At 34.5% G+C, this 14,538-nt stretch overlaps 1 protein-coding gene across 23 annotated transcripts in view; it reads right to left on the bottom strand.

Annotated features, from left to right (window-relative positions):
* Positions 1 to 11,108: 11,108 nt before the first annotated feature.
* The window catches only part of PPIP5K2 (diphosphoinositol pentakisphosphate kinase 2), an 80,920-nt gene continuing 77,490 nt past the window's right edge, over positions 11,109 to 14,538 (bottom strand). For 17 of the 23 annotated variants that reach the window (XM_037732532.1, XM_017511805.1, XM_017511786.1 and 14 more), the window contains one exon: positions 11,112 to 12,765. In XM_037732532.1, the coding sequence (XP_037588460.1) occupies positions 12,653 to 12,765 (113 nt within the window). In that variant the 3' untranslated portion in view covers positions 11,112 to 12,652. Of the gene's footprint in view, positions 12,766 to 14,538 lie in introns of all 23 variants that reach the window. The other 6 variants (XM_037732536.1, XM_017511803.1, XM_037732544.1 and 3 more) reach the window with 3 other exon arrangements.

The raw sequence follows: 14,538 nt of genomic DNA, 5'->3' as shown, positions 1-14,538 counted from the left end.
TGTGTGCCATTTGAGAAAACTTAGAAGTAATTTGATACACAGCAATTTTCCAAATCTTGAGACTTTTCAAGGGTAGGAAATGGTAAACGTGGAATTATAAGTTTGTTAAGGAAGTTACAGAACAGGATATTGACATCACGGTGTCTACTTTCCTTTTTATTCTTTTAAGCCATATTTACAACTACTTTAAATTTTATTTATTTGCTTTTATTTTACTTTATTTACTTTGCAGAATATTTTTGAGACTAAATATTGTCTGTTAGCCTAGAACTTGAGTATTGAGACTCAGGTAGATTACAAAAAATAAACTGGTAATCATGTAGCTAGCAATTAACATAACCAGGAGTTGAATTGTACTGTCTTCAAACTTCATACTTTCTACTAATCCACACTGTACCCTTTTATAGCTTTTCACCCCAAAATTCTACCTCTTGTAATTTACTGCAATGAAATAATGTATCAGAAGAAAACAAGTAGTGGGGTGGGTGGGGGGGGTGGGAGGGAAGGAAGGAATTTAAGTGCTCTGCAATAAGGAACATTTAAACAAATTACAGTACATCACTTACAGGACTATTACACGCATTATAAAAACAATAAGATTTCCCATCAAATGAAGGTTGAACTTGTGCAGTTTATCTATACATCCTGACCAAACCACTCTAAACCAAGAAAAATATAATAAAATAATATTAATCATAAGCCATAAAGAGAATGTGAATGAAAATATGAGGGATGTCAGCAAATTTTTGGAAAATAGAAAGCTCACCACATGCTGTTAATGAATTTAAAGAGCAGAGGCAACTGCAATTAAAAGCACTGCAGACACAGACACCAAAGAAAAGCAAACTGACTGCTCCAAGACATGCCTAGACTTGGGGGCCTACGGTACTGTGGCAGGCAAGGATGGGATGGAGCCTGAATGAAAGGCTGTGTAAGGAACATCGGTGGTTTCTAGGCTTACCCTTCCTCCTTCCTGGAAAAACATGTGTCCCCGTGGCCATGTGATTCAGGGGAAGGTATAGGCATCGAATCTAAAAAACACATGAAGTAAGACTGGAAATTAGGGGATGCAATTCAGCATTTGGCCCAAACTGGGGCAGAAGGGAAGTGACTGTTAAATGTTTTTTAAATGGTCTCAAGGGTAGTTTAGGGACACAAAAAAGATTAGAGAGTAGTTTGGTTTTTAAAATATTTAACTTACTAAAGTTACAAATTAAAATTTGTGAGTATTTAAGTTCAACTTAAAGATAACATTTTCTATTTGTAAATCCAGCAAATTTTAATAGCTTTTTGAAGGATCTTTTGATTGATGTTCAGTCCCATTTTCTTGATGAGTTCATGATACCTGCTTAAGCACTTTAAACTGCATTATAAATGTTTTAGACGTCAGAAAAATATTCCTAGGTGTTCATGGTATTCTTATAATGCTGATAAATTAAATTTAATTTCAACTTTAAATCAAATTAAATCAATTATATATCTTAAAATTGGAATCACAAGGCTGATCTGTTAGCTACAATTGGCCAACTTTTAAAAAATATTACAATTAGGCAAGGCACAGTGGCTCACGCCTGTAATCCCAGAACTCTGGGAGGCTGAGGTAGGCAGATTACTTGAGGTCATGAGCTCAAGACTAGCCTGGCCAACATGGTGAAACCCTGTCTCTACTAAAAATACAACCAAAAAAATTAGCGAGGTGTAGTGGTGTGTTCCTATAGTCCCAGCTACTTGGCAGGAGAATCGCTTGAACCCGGGAGGTGGAGGTTGCCGTGAGCCAGGATCACGCCACCGCACTCCAGCCTGGGTAACAAAGCAAGAAACAAAAAAAAAAAAAAAAAAAAAATTAATTACATAAAAATAGAAAAATGCAATAATTCCTTAATGCAAGAAATGTTACTTTAGTTTGATTCCCTTAAATATTGCTCTACTTAATTCTCAAGCTTCCCATTGTTGAAAGATAAACAAACAATTGTTTCCTACTAAGGAATAAATTATGTTACTCACACCACCATCAAAATTTTGAAGCTACCATTTCATTTCATTATAGCGGCCACCTTTACAGCTCAAAGTTTCTTTCCTTTTTATTTTTTAACTTTTATTTTAGGTTCAGGGATATAGATGCAAGTTTTTTATAAAGGTAAATTACATGTCATGGGTGTTTGGTGTAAAAATTATTTCATCACCCAGGTAATAAGCATAGGTAGTTTTTCAATCTTCACTCCCTCCACCTTTATGTAGGCCCTAGTGTCTGATGTAATTCTTTGTGTAATTCTATGTGGACTCAATGTTCAGCTTCCACTTGCCAGTGAGAACATGTGGTGTTTTTCTGTTTCTGCGTTAGTTCACTTAGGATAATTGCCTTCAGCTGCATCCATGTTGCTATCAATACAGAGCACATTATCTCTTTCTTTTTTGGGTTCAGTGGTATTCCATGTGTACATGTAAAATGTTTTCTTTATCCAGTCTACTATTGATGGGCATTTAGGTTGATTCTATATCATTGCTATTGTGAATAGTGCTGTGATGAACATATGCATGCATGTGTCTTTATGATAGAATGATTTATATTCCTCTGGGTATATACTCATTAATGGGATTGCTAGGTAAAATGGTAATTCTAAGTTCTTTGAGAAATTGCCAAACTCCTTCCACAATGGTTGAGCTAATTTACATTCCCACCAACAGTGCAAAGGGTTCCCTCTTCTCTGCAACCCTGCCAGCATGTTATTTTTTTACTCTTTAATAATAGCTATTCTGACTGGTGTAAGATGGTATCTTGTTTTGGTTTTAATTTGCATTTCTCTGATTAGTAATGTTGAAAATTTCTTTACATGTTAGTTGACCACGTGCATGTCTTCTTCTGAAAGTGTTTGTTCATGTACTTTGCCCACTTTTTAATGGGGTTGTTTTCTGCTTGAGTTCCTTATAGATTCTGGATCTTATATCTTTGTCAGATGCATACTTTGCAAATATTTTCTCCCATTCTGTAGGTGGTCTGTCTACTCTGTTGATAGTCTCTTTTGCTGTGCAGAAGCTCTTTAGTTTCATTAGGTCCCATTTGTCGGTTTTTGTTTTTGTTGCTATTGCTTTGGACTTGGCAAGGACTGGATTCATGTTCTTACTGAGAGCATTGTTTACAGTTGCTATGTTAAGGCTTCTATGACCCAAAAAAGGAGATTGTTGTGTAATGCCTCAGATTCAAAATATACATCATCTAATTTTTCTGCTTACTCATGGAAATCTTCAAGTCTGCCACCTCCATCTAACTGGCTATATGCCTTACTGGATTTTGAGGATTTTTTTGGTCCTTTTAAAAATATAAATGTCTCTCTGCCTAACACTAGAAACAGAATTTTATGAATCCTGCATTCATTTCAGATTCTTTCAGTGGTTCTGTGTAGGACCACAAAGTTCTTTTGTGTGTGTGTGTGTGTGTGTGTGTGTGTGTGTGTGTGAGTGACAGAGTCTCGCTCTGTCACCCAGGCTGGAGTGCAGTGACACAATTTCAGCTTACTGCAACCTCCGCCTCCTGAGTTCAAGCGATTCTTCTGCCTCAGCTTCCCAAGTAGCTGAGACTACAGGTGCACACCACCATGCCCAGCTAATTTTTGTATTTTTTAGTGGAGACGGGGTTTCACCATATTGGCCAGGATGATCTCAAACTCCTGACCTTGTGATCCACCCACCTTGGCCTTCCAAAGTGCTGGGATTATAGGCGTGAGCCACTGTGCCCGGCTGGACCACACAATTCTTAGGAATAGTAATATGACTTTGATTGATTTCTAAGAATCTGCCATTTATTTTTTCTAGTTTTCTGGGCTCAACTTCTATTAACAAGCAACAGAAGGAAACATTCAGGGAGAAAAAAAAAGTAATTGGTTATCTATAATGTTGAAAATAATATTGAGTTCTGCTTTACATATTCATTGAAGAATCTAAAGAATTTGAAATATGTACACAGTAAAAACCAAATAAATAATTCCAAGCTGAAACAAATATGGCACAATAAATGACCATATTACTTGGCTCAGAAATAACAGTATTTACATAGCCATTAATACTGTAAGCATGACTTGATATTAAATTATTGGAGGGAAAACAGAGTAGAGTTTAGAAGGTTAATTTCTTACTTACCAAAACAAGGAGTCAATAAATAATATCTAAAATTGGTAAATCAAAACATAGATGTATAACATTATTATATAGAAACGTAGAGTCAAATATCTGAAGAAAAAGCTAGTACTCTTAAAAGGAGATCTTTTAGAAAATGGGACTTGGGGTAGGTGTTGCTATAGAACAAGGGAAAAAAGAAGCAGGGAACCCAAGCACTTTTGACATATTGTGGTAACATTTGACCTTCTAGATTAAATGTATATATTCCTTTAATAAAAATTTTAAAATTAAAATTTTTTTTGATTTTTAAAACTAAAATGCCAGAATTTAAAAGTGATATTTATGAACATTATAAATATTTTGTAACATGGGAAATATTGTCCAATATAAAGAACCTAGGAAAGACAAAATTTTTTATTTATGATATGATAATTACAACTACAAACATGCCTAAGGGTAACTGAAATAAATAACTAAAAAGGATAATGGAAAAATGAAAAGTTTTACTTGGATAATGAGATTAGAGATGACTGAAAATAATGTTAACTTTACAATATTACCTTAATATCACTTTATTTTACAAAGCTTTTATAACATACACAATAACATTTTAGAATACACGCTTTATTTGTGATCCTATTGGTATTTTATGAAAAATCTAAGAGACACTATTAGATAGCATCCTTATTTCTGGCGTTTATACTCCAATATTATGAAATTATTTAAGTTTCCTAAATTAAAGCCTCCCATTCAAGGCCAGCCCAGGCACATTTATGAAATCATCATTGAATGCCTAGCTTTGCTTTTAAATCTCTTCCTACCCCAATGTCTTATTCTGCACCCTATATGCCAGAATAACACACCACAATCTAGTTCCTTAAGCAAGAACTTTCCTAGGATGACAACTGTTTCCTGTAGTTTACAACTTGTTTTAAATTGTGAGATTCTCTTCAGTGTGGTTTTCTACTGTGGGAGTCATGTGTGCGCCCTGGATTGTAAAAGTGTCCTCAGGGTATGTTTTGGCATTTTCTTTCTTTTATGGACCTATGGGGCTTATCCAGATAACGAGAAGGCATGAGATTTTACATTTGTTTGTGGTCCACAGTCAGGGCCATTTTCCATTCCCTCCTTTATGAATGGAGCCCAATTCCCGCAATCCGTCATGCATATAGTCTACAATCTAACCTGTTTGTCTCTTCCCCTAGCTATAATTCATGTTGACCAAAACCAAAACAAAACCAAACCAAAGGTTGAGATACCTTTAATATCCCCTGAACAGAAAGACTTCAAGCTTGATTTAGCTGTTGATTCCTTTTACATTTAGATACCTAGTTTTAATTCTTGCTTTGCAAGAATGTATATTGTAATGTATATTTCCAAAATAAATATTTTATCTAGATTTTTAAGTGTTTGTAATGGAGCAGTTAATTACCTGGGTTATTTTGCCATGAACTTTATGACCGCTTTTGAACACTTGGTTCCTCATTAGATAGTAAGTTCCCTGGAAACAGGAATTTTCATATTTGTATCATCAGGGCTTAGCACAGTATCTGGCTATAATTGGCATTCAGCACACATTTACAGAAGGAATGCCTATTTTCAGGTCACTGTGAGAAATGCATCGGATTACCTATGGGGTTAATGGCCAGATTAATAAAGTTGGCCTTCCAAGGGCATTTGCATTTTAGAAGGGGCTACCTATGTGTTTACCTGGGAGTTCTCTGAGCTTTGTCAAAGATATTTTTAAGGTAGAATCTCCAAGGCTAACATTTCAAACACTAGATCTAGTAGGTAAGTGAGAATTTTTGAGCAGATAAATTCCTCCCAAATTCCTACACCATACTTGGCAACTAGCTTTTCTATGTATATGGTAGCTTCCTGGCTTCACCCAATAACATGAGGTCATCTGATCCCTATGGTCAATCTAGTTTTCAAGGGACAATTTTTTTAGGGGGGAGTGGTCAAAATGAATTATAACAAACCATTAAAATAAAATGAGTATAAGATCTATTCTTCCTCATAAGGCAAGTAATATTTTTATTTGAGGTTGCAGCATTGGTCAGAATAGAGGGTAGAAGGCAATAAGGAATGAAATATTCTTAGAATCACAACATTATGGTCTGTAAGAGATAGGTCAGAACCTAGATGCTCACTTTACAGTTTAGTTTCACAGATGTCAGTTTAAAGAACCACTCAGACAAGGGTAATAATGCATATGCAGTGGCAACACAAAACACATCCTATACACTCAGATTTCCCCTCCAAGCCATCTACCTTTACAGTCTAGAAGACTACAGCACCTCTAAATATGTATACTGGCTATATGTAATTTTTTTCTTACAGCAGAAGTATTTCCATATTTCCTTTATTCATCCATAACTGCATTTCATTTTATTTAGGCTAATGCAAAAAGATAGTTTGCATTCATAATATCAAACAGTATCCAGAACTAAATGTATTCTGCATAATAACAAAAAAGCTATTATGCAAATAAATTGTCTCATGCTGATAATTCTCAAAATTATTATTTTAAGTATTATAATATTAACTGTATTAACCAAGAAAATTCTTCAAACAAGCATCTGGGGAACAAGACAGTATGATAATGGGAATCAGTACTAACTTTTTAGGTGTGTTATTTACCTAAATAAGTGTTCAAAAAACATTTGTTGACTATGAAAGAAAAGGGAGCTAGGAATAGTAGAGGAAATAGTAAAGATTCCAGCGTCTCCCAGACACATATGGTAGAGCTGAGATTAATACCCAGATCTCCTTTCCCCTGTTCCTTATTCTATCCATTAGAGCACACTACTTTGCTCTTTTCTGAAGAGGCTTCTCAAAAAGTATAGATAAAAATAATCATAACCACATGGTTAAACATAAATATTTTCACAAGCACAATGTTCATTGTCAAAAATGGAATTAAAGCATCTATTCAATGCTCTATCCTCTCGCCCGGCCTGTGGAAAGCATATGTAAGATTTTCAGTCACAAGATTCCAAATTAGACATTTATCACTTCTTACTGGAGTTCTGAAATTACTCCATGTTTTCCTTAGTGTGAATCATTCAGTTTTCACTTTGAAAAGTAATTGCATTTCCCACTGGTGAAGTCAACTCTGTTCTCTTCCAATGTGGCTCATTGATTCTCTCTTTGTAGCTTTTCCATCTATCTCACTGAGGAGGTAGGTATGGCAATGGGACTTTCAAAAAAGCTTCTAGATGACCAGTAAAGAATCAGTTACATAAAATTGTGGTAGTTACAACACTTGGGACTCCCAGGTCTCATTATATTGTCATGACTTTTGAGTACAGGCATTATAGGACACATCAGCATTTCTATGTGGCATAAAAGTCTTAATGATCTGACTTCTAATTTATCCCCCTCACATCAGCGATGGTAACAGTAGAGCCTGTGTTCTTTTGTTCTCTGTCTCACCTCTCCTCCACTTTCTTCTCTTTACTCCTCATTTTTCCGTCATTCATCCATCTATTCACCCACTCACTTTTATCATCAAGCTTTCTATTCAGGATTTACTAACTTAAGACAAGCCTATGGTTTCTAAAAGCAGCAAAATACTTTTTGAAGGCATATTCATATATTTTTTTAAAAAATATTTCCATACATCAAGTACTCCTGAAACACTACACGTAGAATGACAAAAGAAAAAGACTGCTTTTCTTGTCAAGTTACATCTTTCTAAGTGCTTTAAAATAGGAATCTCAACTGCACATCCACTATCCTACCTGGGTCACACAATGGTGTCACTCATACCACACACAATGTATAAGACAGGTGGGAGGGAGGGTATCCTTGATTTTATTACAGTGGTTTATTTCGTTCTTTCTTTCTTTTTTAAACACTGCTTTAGGAAGAACTAAATTCTCTTATTTTAAAGATTTTTAAAAGGGGAAGATGCTAGAATAACCTTTATTTTTTTGGTGGCGGGGGGGTGGTGTCTGTTAGATTGTTACTAGGCAGGCTGTTTTCCTGGCAACAGGAGCAGGCATAAAAGAGCATTAGGAGCTATCTCGAACATCTTTGACTATAATGCTGAAGTACCATTGAAAACAGAGGCCTAGTTGACATTTGGACTATATACAACTCTATTACAACAAAAGAAAACAAATAGTACTTCAAATTTGGTCTTTATAGTTGAACAAATATTATTTAATTTGATTCTGACAACACTACTGTAGGCAGGACAGACATTAACTTATTTTTAAAAATATAATTGAGATGGGAAGTCTAAAGGGGGGCAGGCTTCTTTTGTACTTTGTCCTCCTCTTCTTCTTTCTTGTCAAGGAATATTAACCACAAAAGAGATGATATCCAGTTTGAAAAGGAAGGAGAAATCAGGTCTTAATTTAAAAAATTATCACCAAATATGAAGATAAACATAAACTATCTTCAACAAAACCCCCAAATAGGAGATAGAACTGCCCAGTGGAGTAAATGCCAAACAGCTACAGATCGCAGCCAAAGTCATTAGACCAAAATACTCCAAAATAGATGACATAATCTGAGGCAGAAAAAAAAAAAAAAGTTTCTTCTTTATAACAATGGAAATGGGATAAGCGCCAGTAGTAGAGGATTTGCTGGACACTGTCTGGTACAGTGGCAGGAGGAGCGAAGCCAAAAAAGGAAATGCATGTATGTCACATTGACATGCAGTAGTCTGTAGACGGCAGACAGGAGGAAAGAGACTCCAAAGGTGGTAGCCCTGCAGTTAGTTGCCAATCTTTGTTGACTCAAGAGAATAAAAGGCTACAACCGCTCTCTCAGGCCCACAATCCTGTCATAAGGAGATTCACTGCCACCTTGGGAGGATTGTGTGAACTTAATATGCCAACCTACCTACCATATTAAATTGTATCAAAAAAAAAAAAAAAGAAAGAAATTGTATCAAATAGATGAGCCAGAAAGAAACTTATCTCATATAAAAATAAATAATAATTGAGAGTAAACCTGCATAGTGTTCATGCACAAACATTCCAAGAAAAAAAGAAATGGAACAGTAGAAACAATTAGCAGATAAAACCCACTCAACAGAAAAGAATGAATCAACTGAGCACATGAAAAATGTGACCAAATATTCTGTTTAACTCAAAAAACTTAAGGAAATAGAGTTCACAAAGAAATTTAGTTCACCAGAAATACCATGGCAAAACAACCAAAGGAAATGCAACATAAGAGTTCAGAAAAGAAAAGGAAACAGTAATCGACTAAAACTATGCAGTAGAGGAAATAATATACGAATTGGATATTGTTCACAGCAAGGAATCAACAGCACCTAAAAAAATAAATACAATTAAATAAAATATAATTCAAAATTGTAGTTAAGGAGAAAATCACTAGCAGAACAAGTGACCTATAACAAATGTGAATAACATAATGAAAGTGTAGTGTATAGTGTACATTGCTGAATATGTATCCAGCGCCATTGCATTCCAGATTGGGAAACAAGAGCGAAACTCCGTCTCAAAAAAAAAAAAAAAATTAAAATTAAAAAATGAAATTAATATCATTGGCTTCTTTTTGCTTTTTTAAATGTGGCTACCAAAAAAAAAAAAAAAAAAAAATTGTTCCCATGAGCTGAGTGTGGTGGCATGCATCTGTAGTACCAGCACGTAGGAAGCTGAAACAGGAAAACTTCTTGAATCCAGGAGTGTGAGGCGGTACTGAATTAAGATTGTGCCACTGTACTCCAGCCTGGGTGACAGAATGAGACCTTGTCTAAAATAGAAAAATGTTTCCACTGGCAAGAATTCTGTTGTTTTGATAGCTCCCAACACAGGAAAAGAGAAGTAAAGGCAGGCTAAAACTGCTGGGCCACACTAACAGAAGAGATCCCAACACCAATTAAATAAGAATATAGGCAGTCTACACTATCCAGATAGTAAGGCAAGGATAAAATGATGTAAAGTTAGTAAACACTGTACGCTATGTGTAAAGCAAACTCTTATAACCACACAAAGACTGAAAAATTTCTACCGAAGTATGAACACAAAACAAAAATGTGAAATCTTTGTTCAAACTGGCATGGAACTAGTTAACAATGGACATTCAGGTCAGACAGAGTCAACAGAACCCAAAAGAAATCCTGCTGAAAACAGAAACTTTTTCCTTAGCTAATGGGTTTTAATTGGGTATTTCTTGAAGAACCTTAACTTTGCTCTCATAATTGCCATCTATTTGCCTTTGTACTCTATGTTTATACTAAGCACCCTGCCACATGTTTGTTACTTTACTGCCTCTGTTTCTTGTTCAGTGGAAACATGACATAAGGTGTTCAGCACACTTTTCTTCTTCACCCAAAATTGCTGTAACACCCCCCCTCCACCCCCGATTTGCTAGTATTTGAGGATGGACTATGTAACTCATTTAAGCCAGGGCAGCAGATTCTGCCAGCACTAGACTTTAAGGGCAAAGTTAGGTCTGAGCTTATTATATGGCTTTTAAGGGTAAAGGAACTGAATAATATATTAGGAAGATTAATGTCTAAGAGTGACTAGACAATTCTTCATGCTGGGCTAGTTCACTTCTTTGGGTTGGAGGACTGGGCTATAAGAAGAATTTATCTTCTAGTATTTAAAACCAAAAAACACACATCTTCTCAGGAAAGTGAGAAGCACATGCTTCAGTCAAACTGCCGCTAAATAGTGATAACTATAACCTTTTGCTCTAATATGGTAGACTTTTTATTTGATCTGGAAAATGATTCTAAGATTCTTACATAAAGACTGTCTAGTCTATAGAGCAATACTACCGAGTTTGAGTTTGGTGACTACAGTAAAGTAATAGTTGTTGCATAACAATGGAAAAAGTCAGTTGCACTGTACTTTCTAGTTTGGAAAGTAATACATTGCTATGTATATAGCCAATAATACATTTTATTTAATAATGTAAGTACTATTTAATTTTTTAAAATCCTGATCTTTTTCTACTTTGAAAACTAAAAAGAGATAAGAAAATTTTAAAAATTTGCCATTTAATTTTCTTTGATTCTGAAAATATTTTAATTAGGTTCCACTTTAAAAAAGTAGTTTCCTTATTACCTCCACAGTGAGTACATCAACTACATTTCCACAAACCGAAAACTTACATACATTCAACAGTTTACAAGACATATCTCCATATAACATTTACATTTGTGTGAAGTATATGAACTTCTTTAATTGTATACATTTATGACTCATATCTGGTACCTTTTAAGATATAACATATAATATGCTTATTTCCTACAAGTTAATTCATATACAACTAAGGTGAGAAGAGTCTCTTTTGAAGAATTACAATAGTTGTGTTTATACTATGGGAAGTCAATTTTTCTAAACATAAGTTTTAAGCTAAAGCTTTAGCAATTTAAGTTATGTAACTAACAATGCATGAAATTCTTAGCAGGTTGTCCTGTTTGGATTACAGTTTAAGTCATTTCAAGTGGTTCACAATTATTTGTGCATCAGGCAGGGAAAAAAGCACCAAGAATAATAAATTGATTTTTCACATCATAGATGAAATCAAAGCACAATGATTTCAATATCCCTTCAAAATCAAATCATTTATAAAGAACATTTATTTTAAATGCTCAATCTTTAAGCTTTCTTGTGTAATCAACTAATACACTAGGGATAAGAATGGAAATGGTTAAAAACAGATGCTATACATACTGCCTACTAACTTAACAGGATTCATATTTCTCCTAACATTAATGATTTCCATTTTTGTACTGATTTCTTTAGACCTAAAAAGAACTCTGAAAATAATCGTAATATTTATAAACTTGTCAACTATATTTAAAACGAAACTCTAAAGGTGCCTTTTTTGTCAACATATGAAGAAAAAGTTTTCCTGATGAAGAAGGCACCTTGTACGGTAAGGAAATATAAAGAAAATATTTTCTACAAATTATAAATCTATGTGCACAAAGGTGTAGTTCTCCCAGCTGCATATGTAATATTTTAAATAACACACAATAAAAAAATTCAAAACACAGATTGAAAAAATAATCCATGTGGCTAATACTCCAGTTGTTAAATATTGCAGCATATATGTCACTGTAACAATTGCGGAAGATATTCTAATCGAAACCTCTTTGGAAAGACACTTTAAAAGTACCCAATATGCAACCCTGGCTGTCAAATTTCAGTCTAGAAGTTTTTACAGCTAAGATGCAATCCCATGAAAATAAAAGTGTGCACAAAGGCCATCTCATCAGATTCTGCAGTACATAGCATTACTGGTGTGACTTTGGTACGAGCTGGCTGGGCTTTTATGTTCTTTTTCATTACTATGTGCACATGGTAAACATTATATTAACAACAATCAATTTTTATCACTACAAGTTTTGCTACTCGCAGAATGCTAACAAACATTATTTTAAACATTTCCAGATCATGACAAAAGTCCTTTACATGAATATAAACAAAGAAACCCCTAGATTTAAAAACATTTTTAAGTGAACACATAAACGCATAAGGATAAACATATGAACATACTATTTTTATAAGTATAAAAAGTTCCAGCTTCTGCTAAAATTTCATTTCTTTTTCCCAGTGTTTTTTTTGTGTTCATGCATTTCTGTTTTGCTACTTATATTCTTTTTCCGAGATGAGGTATTAGGAACAACTGCACTAGAAGGTCCACTTGTAGCTACACAAAACAAAAACAAACAAAAAAAACTAATGCTTTAATTTACACAGATAATCCAAGTTCAAATAATACTGCTGAATTGACAAAACAATTCTTGTTATAACTGTAATGCAATCTTTTATTATTCAGAATTCAACACAAACATAAAAAGCTAATGACAATGGGCTGTGTTTACAAAATTAATTTCTCAGTTTACTCTACATTCTTCCTAGGAAATGAATATATTTTCATAATTTTCAACTACGATCCATTACACTAATGATTTTTAAATTTATACTTCTGGCCTGGGCCTTTTCCTTTAGCTCAAGATATGTATATATAGAACTGCCAACTGGAACCTAAAGATACCTGACAAGAAAGACAAACTTAATGTGCATAAACTGAACTTATCATTTTCCCTACAAGCATCTATATCCTCCTATATCTTCTATCTTTCCCTCTCTAAAAAGCTAGAAGGTAAGAAAACTAGAAACTCTCTTAAGAATCATCCTTCCATATCTAAACTAACATGAAGGCTTAATGAGTTATCAAAAAGCTATGGCCAGGCAGGGTGACTGGTGCCTGTAATTCTAACACTTTAGAGGGCCAAGGTGGGAGGATTGCTTGAGCTTAGTCAAGATCAGCCCTGGCAACATAGTGAGACTTGTAGTTACCCTTCTCTACAAAAAACTTTAAAAATTAGCTGGGTGTAGTGGCACACACCTATAGTCTCAGCTACTCAGGAGGCTGAAGTGAGAGGATTGCTTGAGACTGGGAGGTTGAGGTTGCAGTGAGCCATGATTACACCACTGCAGTCCAGCTTGAGTGAGACAGCAAGACCCTGTCTTAAAAGCAAAACAAAACAAAACCTATTCTAGGTGGCATTACATTATTACATTTCTACTATGGATGAATAGATGTAAGGGTAAGCTCCTTTCAGAACAACCTTCCCACAGATAACAAATGTACACTCTGTAATAAATATGAGGAACAAATACTTGAAGACACTAAGTAGTGAACAAGAGCAGGTTGTTACTAGAGAAGAATCAGCACTTGGAAAAATGGAACGATATGAAATAATATTCACCTTCTTTTTAGCCTGAGAACAGGCCTTAATATGCATCACATACAATGGCTATAATTCCGATATAAGAAGCTGAAGACAAGTATTACGGCAACTACAGCTGCTGGAAAGTAAGGTGGAAAAGGGATGATCCCACATTTCTATGTGTAAATGATGGTCAAATGTATGGCATGAATAGTGTAAACTCCATGGAGCCCAGCAAAGCAAAAAGTGAACTGAAATTTTAGCTGCCAGCCACTTCAAGGGACACCATGTTTTAAAATCTGAGCTCAGCCAAGCCTAACTCTTTGTTTAAAAACAAATAAAATTCTTTGGAGGAACATAACAGAAATAACAAAATCCAGAGTTTCTATAATATAGCATTCACAATGTCTACAATATAATCCAAAATTAATATACTAAGAAACAGAAAAACATCTTTCTTGCTGAGAATGCATAAATTATAGAGATCACTTTAGAGATAAGTCAGATTAATAGACAAGAATTTTAAAGCAGCAATTCTAACTACACTCTAGGACAAAGAAACATAAGTTTATACTGAATAAAAAGAGAAATCCCTGCAAAAAAAAAAATCATTAAAGAGAATCAAAAAGAACATCTAAAAGAATAAATATCTGAAATAAAATGTCTGAAATGAGAGGTCAAAAACTTTTAGCCAAAAAGAGTTTGTGATCATTGAAGCAAACAAATAAATTCTGTGTGTTTGCTAA

This window comes from Cebus imitator, unplaced genomic scaffold (genome assembly GCF_001604975.1).
Source record: "Cebus imitator isolate Cc_AM_T3 unplaced genomic scaffold, Cebus_imitator-1.0 Scaffold452, whole genome shotgun sequence".
NCBI lineage: Eukaryota > Metazoa > Chordata > Mammalia > Primates > Cebidae > Cebus > Cebus imitator.
Note: the sequence above shows the minus strand (reverse complement) of the source record. Positions and strands in the feature narration are given on the sequence as shown.